This window comes from Dermacentor albipictus, chromosome 10 (genome assembly GCF_038994185.2).
Source record: "Dermacentor albipictus isolate Rhodes 1998 colony chromosome 10, USDA_Dalb.pri_finalv2, whole genome shotgun sequence".
NCBI classification, from domain to species: domain Eukaryota; kingdom Metazoa; phylum Arthropoda; class Arachnida; order Ixodida; family Ixodidae; genus Dermacentor; species Dermacentor albipictus.
Genome location: NC_091830.1, coordinates 37,170,830 through 37,180,942, shown reverse-complemented (window position 1 = coordinate 37,180,942; position 10,113 = coordinate 37,170,830). Strand labels below are relative to the sequence as shown.

The following is a 10,113-nucleotide window of genomic DNA, read 5'->3' as shown; positions in this document are numbered from 1 at the left end:
CCCCCTTCTTCAGCCCCCGCTCTTTTAGCGCTGATGAGTCAAAAACCGTACTAGACCCAGAGAACCACGTGTCTGGCGCGCGCCACTCTATAGCATGCCGGAAACCGAGGGTTACATCCTCCCCGCGGAAAAACCGACGACTAATCTCCCTCTCCAAGAGGGTGGAGATTGGCCTCAGCCCCCGGAACCGTCCACAGATGTGCGCCTCTTCCCTCATCTCTAGAAAGCAAACACGTGAAGTAGAAAGGAAAAGAGATAACGCAGGGTCAAACAAATCAATGATCTGTAAAGCGCCACGCATAGTCCCCTGCTTCGTCCAACCATCCCGCCCCCACAAGCGCGCACACAGCCGCGCGCGCGAGCGCGTTCGCAACTCCGCCGCTGTACCCGTGTCTCTTTATCCTGCGCGCCAGCCAAAGTAGCGCGCCAAAAAGGATCATACTGAAAGCGTCAAAACACACCCTTCTCTACGCGGTGCTCTCCCTCCGGCGTCCGCACGCGCACCGCTTTTACTCCCCCCGGTGCTCCCCTTCTTTCTACGTCACGCTACGTGCCAGAGCGATAGCAGCGCCGCCACCGCCGCCGAAGCGCGGCGACGCTCGGAGCAGACGACGAAATCCCGCGCGGCTTCAGTGCTCGGCGATGACTCGTGCACTCCAGCGGTAGCGGAGTGCAGCAGCTGTGCCGGGTGCCGCCTGCTACGCGACGGCGCTTTCCCAAACCGTCGTAGCGCGTGCGTCGTCTGCTCTCTATCGTGTGTGCAGAGTGTTTCTTTTTGGCCAGCGACGTCTGGAGGGACGCGCTTTCTTGTGTTTATACGTGGTTCGCATCCATCTGCTTTGCTGGATAACCGAGTGTGTGTGGCTTCTAGTTGGGCGCCGATGGGATGGGAACAGGGGTGTCGTTGAGTGTTTCCCGCCGAGTGACTCTGGTGTGAGCTGCTTGTTGTCTTCGGCCCGAAGAAGTGAGGGGTGAATCTCTAAAGAGCGAATCGGAGAAGAAATAGCCGCTATGGATAACGCATCATCCAACGGAAAGACCTCCACGATGAAGGTGAGTAATGTTCGAAAGAGCTACCACAGACATATGGGAAGATGTATTTTTTTCTTCTTCTATAAGTCGTATTTTTGAACCAATTGTCCAAGAGAAAAGATGATGAAAGTATGAAGAATATCATAGACTGCGTTCTGCCTGGTCGTATAACGATATTGATATTCTCACTAAACGAGACACCAAGAACAATTTTCGAGATTCATCTTACGTACATTATTGCAGCAAGCCGTAAGTATTCGACTTATGAAAGGGAAATGCTGTTGATATTCGACTTATTGTCAAAAACTGCGGTGCCTTTCGACTAAAACTGATCGCTCACTATTGAAAAGAGCATCCGGAATTCCTGGAATGCTGCGCACTGTTCTTTCTTTTCTTTTTTCATTTTTTAATTCACTACAACAACATTAAAGACCTTCAAATGCAGATACTGCGTACACATTAAATTTCATTTCATTCTTACGTTACTGGAATGAGCGCGAGAACTGATATCGATCAACGGTCAGCTGTGCGCCATTGCCGACATGGCTTCGCGTTTTCCGAACGCTGGAATGACGCTGAATGTCAGCTTTGAAATGAGCTGGCTGAATAGCGTATCACAACGATGATTTCCATACGGAAGTTGAAAGCAATGCGGCTTTGCTTCGAGTTGGTTGAACCGTGCATTTCAATCGGGAATTTCATCATGCTAGGCTGTCACGGAAAAAAAAACTTCTCTCTACTAGGAGCGGTCGTGAACTTCTTTTCTACAAGTCGTTGTGACGCGCCCGCCACAGCTGTAGTCAGAATCTTTATTTTCATATTTATCGTTTTCATCTTGAGCATCGAAAGCATGCAGTAGCATTGTGGGGTAAAGGTCAACAAAGACAGTTCTTCCCGACCGCGCTAGCACTGTTTGTATCGACTTCCAGTAGATGTTTTATCAATAACATAAGGTTAATAAACTAAACTATATAAATTACATGGAGGTATAATTTTTGTCCTTGTATAATAAACTGTTTAACTCATGTTGCAGGTTTAATGAACTCGACGAAGACGAATAACGCTTTATAATCCGTGAATGTGAGTGTATTGTGAAAATTAGACAAAAACGCTGAAGCTCTCGAAGTGTTTTTTAAGCATAGCGTTTCATTTTTATGGCTGTGGAAATATGTCTGAAAGGAACCTTAATATCATTTTTTACTGGTTTATAGTCTTTTTCTTTGCCAAGCTAACATAAAAGGTATGAGCGAGGTTCTTGAACGGGCTTTGCTGTCGCATCATCGAAAGCCAATATTGATTGTATAACATTTCTAAAAAATTTCTCAAAAAATTAAGGGACTAATTTTTACCAGAATGCTGTACTGTACCACCACAGCACCGATGCTGTAATTTTGTCAGTGGCTCACTCGTTAAGGCCAAGCTTTATCGACGCTGATAATGTTTTATTAGGAATATTAGTGACAGTGATAAAGTTTTGACGATGTGGCTTAGGTCATGTTACTTCATGAGACAAGGTATAGGCAAAATAAATTTTCAATATAAGCTATTTCCGTGCTAGTTAGATTAACGATAACCTATTCCAGACATTTTACGCGCATTGCGCGAATATCGCCTTGTTTATCTGATAAAAAATGATAGCGAGTAAAAAATAAGTATACGCGTAGTTTCTGCGGATTACAGAGTTCGAACAACAATTTATTTCTTAATTTCGTTATTAATATATAAAAATGGCCACCTCCTTACTGTAAACATGTGTAGTAGCAGTGAGTGCAAAAATAAGATTGGCTTGCTCACAGAGTGTTGCTCCACAAATGTCTTTCTGAACACTGCGTTAATGATTTCAAAATGAACCATGCCCTTTCTTAGCAGAACGTGGTTTTATCGTTTAACACAGCTTGCTTCCGCGAAGGTTGAAACTGACGCACGTCAGAGGAATAATGAATCGATTCTTCCAGCAGTGTGTTAGTCATGGTAGTACACATAAAAAGCCGTGAGGTGCGTAATTACAAGATAATTATTCAACTAATGTTCACCGCTTACTACGTCGCCAATAACTAGGCCACGTGATGCACCTGCGTTATCGGAGCCAATCAATCCTTAATGCTGGTCCGCTTAGAGAACTAGCTTTTAGATACTCGGCCTTGAAGGTACATTGTCTATAAACTACACTGACGCTGCATGCGTCGTTTTCTAGAAACCATTCCTGATGCACTTTGAGATACCACTTGGCAGATTTGCGAATTCATTTAGCAGCTTGATTGCTAAATTCGTGGTGCCTGCTAAAGCGGGCGATGAGCGTGCGTTAAACACTGGAGGATTTTATTTACGCGCGTGCGACATTTAGCCTAAACCTGGCCCATTTGCAAATGATTGTTAGATACCCTATTTAATTTGATTCATTCGCGTCGGCCGTGAATTTTCCCACCTCCAGTTGCGAGGCGCTACCGGAAGAAACAAATACATTTTCCATCAGCTGCAGAGTCCCAAGCAGCTTTCGTCGTCTTAGATGATGTCATTTGCATATTACACGTACACGCGTATAAACTCTAGAAGTGCGCGCTTATGGCTGGTGACATATTGTCCACGCAGGTGGATTTGACAAAGCCTCGGACGTGAGAAACAATGCTGAATGTTTTGCTTAACTAAACGCCAGTCGTCCGGCCGAAGTATCTTCTTTAACTGTCACGTGACTTATTTGCTTCCACGGCCGTATCTGATTATCAGAGGTTGTCACGCGCGCAGATATTTCTCGAAAAGACGTCGCATTTTAGGGAAAAAAAAAAGAAGACAGTAGCCCTCTGAATGCCATCAAAGAGTTTCATTCTTTTGTTTTCTGCAGTATTGGCTTGTCAAACTGATTACATTTTACATTAACGTCTCAAACTTGACCGAAAAGTTGTCTCACCGCAGAACAGACGCCTCACAACAGATGAGACGGCCCTGAATCAAGGAACAAGTGACAAGGTGCCCTGTGCGTGTTATTTATATGCTTTGCACTCATTCAACCGTTATCTTCATTCTCACTGAATACCTATATAATTCATCTAGCTCCGTCCTACATATATTACAGATAAATACCACCGCAATCCCTAAACACACGGTGAAAATTAAATTCTAGTATTTTATGCGCCAAAACACCGCGTTCTGATTATGAGGCACGCCGTAGTGGGCAACTCCGCATTAATTTCGACTGACTGGTGTTCTTTAACGTGCACCCAACATGGTCGTTTCTTCTTCATTTCGCTCCCCCCCCCCCCCCGCTCCCCCCCCGCCGCTTCCTTAAATGCGGCCTTCGTAGCCAGGGTTGCACTGATGCTACGACCTCGTGCTTAGCAGTACTAAGCAACCACGGCTGGTTAAACACATCGTAAACTAACATTGTTTTTTGTAAGAGTATACCGCGTTGCACCAGCTCCCGTCTTGTAGAGGCCAGTAGAGAAGGAGGAGGAATAAACTTTATTTTAGGACAGCAGATTTGAGACCTAGGCCTCTCTACCTAGATGACGGCCTCGAGCCCTTAGGCCAGTAGGGTAGCAGAGGAAATCGTATTTGCCTTGTGCCAGGGCCGAGATTGCGATGCTTGCGAGGCGGTAATTTAATGCCATCTACTTGTTGCAGGTATAGGCAAGGTACAAAGAAAGAAAGGTAAATGAGAAATGTAACGACTCAAAAATAAAGGAAAAACACACAGAAGAAGAAGGCAGGAAGCCCGAGAAAACTAATTTGAAGCTTCTTTCGCAAACAAGGAAGCGTGTGGCAGCAGCACTAGGGGTCTGCGAGACGGAATGCCGGCAAACGACTGCGGAGTACGTGTGCGAGATATAAGCGGAGACGATTGCAGCGCGGTCTGGTGATAGGCGACGGAGGTGTATTACGCAGCTAATACACGGGTATACGTCTGTCGCAATTCACAGTTATACAGCCGTAGCTTCTTTCAACGCAGCGCACGCGACTCCAGAAGGTTGTGGGTTCGTAGTCCCGCTGGCGACGCTTCCTCTCTCTGGGTGTAGGCGTGCAGTCGAACGCATTAATTGTCATCTAATGACAGATAGTTACTGCGTTGAACTTGATCCCTCTTTCACCTCTTTAAGAATATCCTTTTATAACGAAGTGCCTGGGGGCGTCCGAAATTGTTCGTTATACAGGTAACTTCGTTGTAAAAGTTGCGCGCCGCGCAGCTCACAATAGAAACGGGACAGAATTGGTTCTTCGTTATACAGGTCATTTTGTTGCATAAGGCGTTCGTTGTAGCGAAAATCGACTGTTTTTAGGTTAAATGGCGTCCAACTGGACAGGTTTGGACCTGTACTCATCGGGCGCTAACCCATTTAATTTAATGGGAGAATTCTCAGCGAGAATGTCGTTTGCGGCATGGTTCGTTGAAGAGACACGAAGATACATGTTACTGCGAAGTGACAAACAGGGGTAAAACAAGCCTCAATGCATTGGCTCCGGCTACATTTCATGTCGCATCGAATCCCGAACCACGGCGGCCGCATTGCAATGGGGGCGAAATGCGAAAGCACTTGTGTACTTAGATTTAGGTGCAGGTTAAAGAAGCCCAAGTGGTCCAAATTTCCGGAGTCCCTCCCCCACTACGGCGTACCTCGTAATCAAATCGTAGTTTTGGCACGTAAAACACCACAATTTAATTTTTAATTTTACGTTCCTCGTCGTGCCACTGTTACTCAGTTCAAGCCTCTACCTTGGCAAGTTTTTACAATTCAGTCGATTGCATCTGTTGGGGCATTTATTAGGTTATCTCTCCAGACAGTCATCCTCACATTCATTCAGCACTCGTGCGCTGTGAGCCGTCATGTATATAGCGTCACCGCAACAGTGAGTAAATGTCACGGCTCTGGCTCGTCATGGCTTTCGAACGTCATGGCTCACGAACGTCACGGACCTTTCACCGCTCTTAGTCACGTTCGCCGAGCGTTGCTTTGTTTGCCCACTACTTCGTGCTCTCGGAATGTCGGAAGCTGTGACGTGTGCGCTGGGAGCTATGCTAAAATAAGCTCAAGTTTAGCGGCTAAGCTATCCTGAAAGGTAGAGCACGTACGTGACGTTTCCGAATCGTCAAGTTCACACGACATTTCGAGTTTTCTCAGAACGCATAGCCGGCCGCCGTCTTTCGACCGACCAACCAAAAGCTTTAAACCTGATGACATCATGTGCATGAACCTGCTGGCGTCACGACATGCGAATCAGGGACCGGAAAACCCCGAAGAGGGGCGCAGGATTAATTTTTTTTTAATTCGTGGCTGCCACGTTCGGATAAATACGGTCATCGCAGTTTTCTGTACACGGTGTGTGTCTTTCTTTAAATTTTTTTTTCAAAATGTAAACGTAAGATGAGGTTTAGGGCCCTTCAAATGAGTAATGACCTTTTATTTTCAACTTGTGCATTTTTCGCATTAGATAATGCTCAAAACCCTGTAAACACCGGAAAAATGTACTGACAAAAGCCACAGTGCCCTATTTAATGTACGAATACTTATTTCTACGAACCGCTTTCGATAGCGGTACCTATAGGGCCAGGAGGCGGACGTGTCGTGACGCCATAGTGCGCCTAGTCGCTTCAGTCCCTGCAATTGTTGCGGCTGCCCGACGTCAGCGGAGCTAGGAGAATTGCCCACATGACCCTTGTTCATCTTCTTAGATTAACGCCATCACACTCGGCATTATTGATGGACGATGTGACCAAATATTGCTTTGTGCCACGACGTCTATTTAACACTTTATTGCGAATGACGCCAGGTATGGTATATCGTGATCAGCTTTAGTAACAAATTAAAACATCTGGTAAACGCTTTCAAATGTCAATACTTGTTAAGTGCTATTCCTTTTCTTCCGAGACATCTATAGTAGAGCTTAAAGAACGTCGGATATAGCGGAGTACTGTTTTAATTGCATTCAGTAGATGCACCAAAATGAAAATCGAAAGAACGAAATGTAGGAAAGTATAATAATATGGCTGGTTTATTATTATATTCCATTATTATTATTCGCTTTGAGAGGAATAAATGCAAGACCTCTTGAAAAAGCAACGCTGTAAGTATATAAACTAAGGTAAACTAAGGTAAACTAAGATAAACTAAACTGTAGGAGAGGCATGACGAGAAGGCAAGAACAAAGAGAAGAAAGGAAAACACACACAACAACTGCAGGATATGATTTGCACCCATATTTCAAGCCTGTATATTCACATTACACTGATCGCTACGAAAACACGAGAAACCTTGCGAAACCTAAAAAAACAGAACAGTCGACACTGAGGCACAATCAAACAAATCTAGACCAAAACGAGCACGCGTTCGGAGCTTTCTCAAGAGCCCCCATCATTCAATAAGCTGCAGCAGGTAGCGCGCAGCTGACAGCGCGTGTGCTATGCGTCACAGTCTCTGACGCTTGTTCCAGGAACCGCCGGTTCTAACACTTGGGGAGAGTGTTTATGTACCTGTCTCGGTGTAGAAGCCAAAGTCCGCTTCTCAGCACAGCTCGGGTGTCTGTCACGACCACACCGTACGCGGTCGCCGCGTCGTGTGACGCCTTTATGCGCCCGCTCTCGCGTATCACGCCTTCGGTCAGGTGTCTCGCGCCTTGTGGTGCTCCAGTTAACAGCGAGAGGGAAGGGGGGGGGGGAGGTTAGCATCACGTGGCTATATAGCAATTGCCGAGTATCTGTACGCGACGCGACCGCCTGTTTTCGGGGAAACGCGGGCAAAGTTCGAGGAAACACGGACGAAGAACGACGTGCCAGCCACGTTCGTTTCGCAAAGCTAACCTAAAGCACGCTTCGCGGCGGCAGCTGGCTGGAACATTTAAATCTTTCGTCCGGTGCGATTCATCTGCGAGAGAAAAAAAAAGGCGCCTGCACGCGAGCCGGCAACGAATAGCTGGGCGAGTGGAACGAAGCTTTCCGAAGTAGATTCTCATTGTGTTTGTTTCGGAAAGCTGGAACACGATTCGCGGTTGCTCCCTGGTTCCGGTGCCTCGTCATCTCTGATCACCTGTGAGAGAATTGCGCGAAGCGTTTTGAACGTGGACAAGGTCCAGGAAATGTAGCCTCAGGTGGCTTCGTTCTTGGCTTAGTTGGATCTATCTATCTATCTATCTATCTATCTATCTATCTATCTATCTATCTATCTATCTATCTATCTATCTATCTATCTATCTATCTATCTATCTATCTATCTATCTATCTATCTATCTATCTATCTATCTATCTATCTATCTATCTATCTATCTATCTATCTATCTATCTATCTATCTATCTATCTATCTATCTATCTATCTATCTACACTTTGAGACTCGTGTCTCAATAGAAGGAAAAGCAAACACGGGATGAGGCTTTATTTATATCTTTATTTATTTGTTTATTGACTACTGCCAACCCCTGCTTGCGGGTTATCGCAGGGAGGGCAAAATAAAAATAAACCTAAGCACAGTTAAAGAAACACTTGCCTATACAAAACAGTCAATGCATAAGAAAAAATCAGCATCACATTCATGGTAATGCATACACATATTACCATTCCTGCTAATACATATACACAGCATGTTCAAAAGCCCAGACATCATCTGAAGCAACAACAGACTTGAGGAAGTGACTCAATGATTCAATTGCATATTGAAGAAAAAGATGAGAATCCAAATCGCATAGTAGCACGAAGAACGCTAGCGTCATTTCGGCAAGCCCAGGTTGTCTAAGCATTCCAGAGCTCTTCCGAATAATTCAGAACTAGCGACCATCAACAGCCGCATCTTGAAGGGTCCTTTTCACTGACCCGAAGGTAGGTCGCCACAGCTGCTCGGCAGCTAGCATCACAAAGCATCATACCGTCTCACCCTCATCGCAGTCTCGTCGAAAGCGAAACCACGAGATAGCGTTGAGTATTCACAACGCTGAAGATAAAACCGCGAGAATTGCCTACACCACTAGACGCGCGCGATTACACTTTCCCCCTTTCTCCTTATCTGATTTCCCATTACCTTCCGATCGCTTTGGGCAAACCATCGCCTACGTGTTCGCAGCGCCTGCGCCTACGTCACGCATAATACGTACTCTCGCATAATACGCGAACTTTGCTGACCGACGCTGGTGACCCGCGCCCCGGAGACTCGTAAGCCGCTGTCCCGCCTGGTCTTTCCGACTGCCTTCCAGGTGCCCCCGACACTCGCAGACATGCCAGCAGCCTCCGTGCGTCTATCTATACGCGAGGCTGGATCGCGCACGAGGGCAGGGCCATTACGCAAGGCAAACGAGTTCGTCCGGGAGTCAGTCAGCGCATTAACCGGAGGAACGAACTAACCGGGGCAGAGATGGTGCGCGCGCGACTTCAATTCACGGGGAGTTACAAGATTCAGAGAGCGAACAAGGGCGTAAAGAAAGAACGAAACGAAGAAAGAAGGAAAGAAAGACGGAAGAAGTAATCAGGAAAGCAACAACGAAAACGCGTTGACTCAAATATTTACGGGTCAGCCCTTTCTCCGACAGAGCGACGTCTGGCGCTGAGGACAAAAGTGCTTGCACTCGGTTTTTTCTTTTTTTTTCTTTTTTTTTGCCGCGACGTGGCCTCTCGCCTTCAGGGTCAGAGGTGTCGGGAGAGAAGGGAGAGGGAGAAAGGCAGGAGGGTGAGGGGGTAAGAATGGAGGATTCATCTCGGAGACTTGCTGGATGCCAACATTCCGGACGAAAAGCAGCGAGAGAGAGATGGATAGATGCGGAGAGAGTGAACTTTTATAGAGTGAGGAGGCAGGTAGAGTGGTACCTGGCCTTTCCGGGTCAGCTAGGCGCCCTTACTTGTCGAGCCGCGCAGAAGAGGAGACACTACGGGAGGAACGTAATAAAAGGTGGACGCGGAGGAAAAGACCGACGTGAGGAAGAAATGAAGCGGAATATGATGGGAAGAGAAAAACTTGCAAGGACGGCGACATTCTTGCGAAGCTCGAGTCGCTCTCGAAAAAAAGTAGAACGGTGGAGGAAGGTAGCGAGGAAACAGAAGAAGAAGAAGAAGAAATGTAAGAAATAATAAGACTCCCCCCTTTGTGTTAACCCCTGTTCAGAGATTTCTTAG

At 46.3% G+C, this 10,113-nt stretch overlaps 1 protein-coding gene across 1 annotated transcript in view; it reads left to right on the top strand.

Moving 5' to 3' along the window:
• The first annotated feature begins 638 nt into the window (after positions 1-638).
• DAAM (disheveled-associated activator of morphogenesis-like protein) overlaps positions 639-10,113 on the top strand; it is a 140,869-nt gene continuing 131,394 nt past the window's right edge. Inside the window, exon 1 of the mRNA XM_065444248.2 lies at positions 639-1,053. Coding sequence (XP_065300320.1) covers positions 1,012-1,053 — 42 coding nt within the window. The 5' untranslated portion in view covers positions 639-1,011. The remainder of the gene's footprint in view (positions 1,054-10,113) is intronic.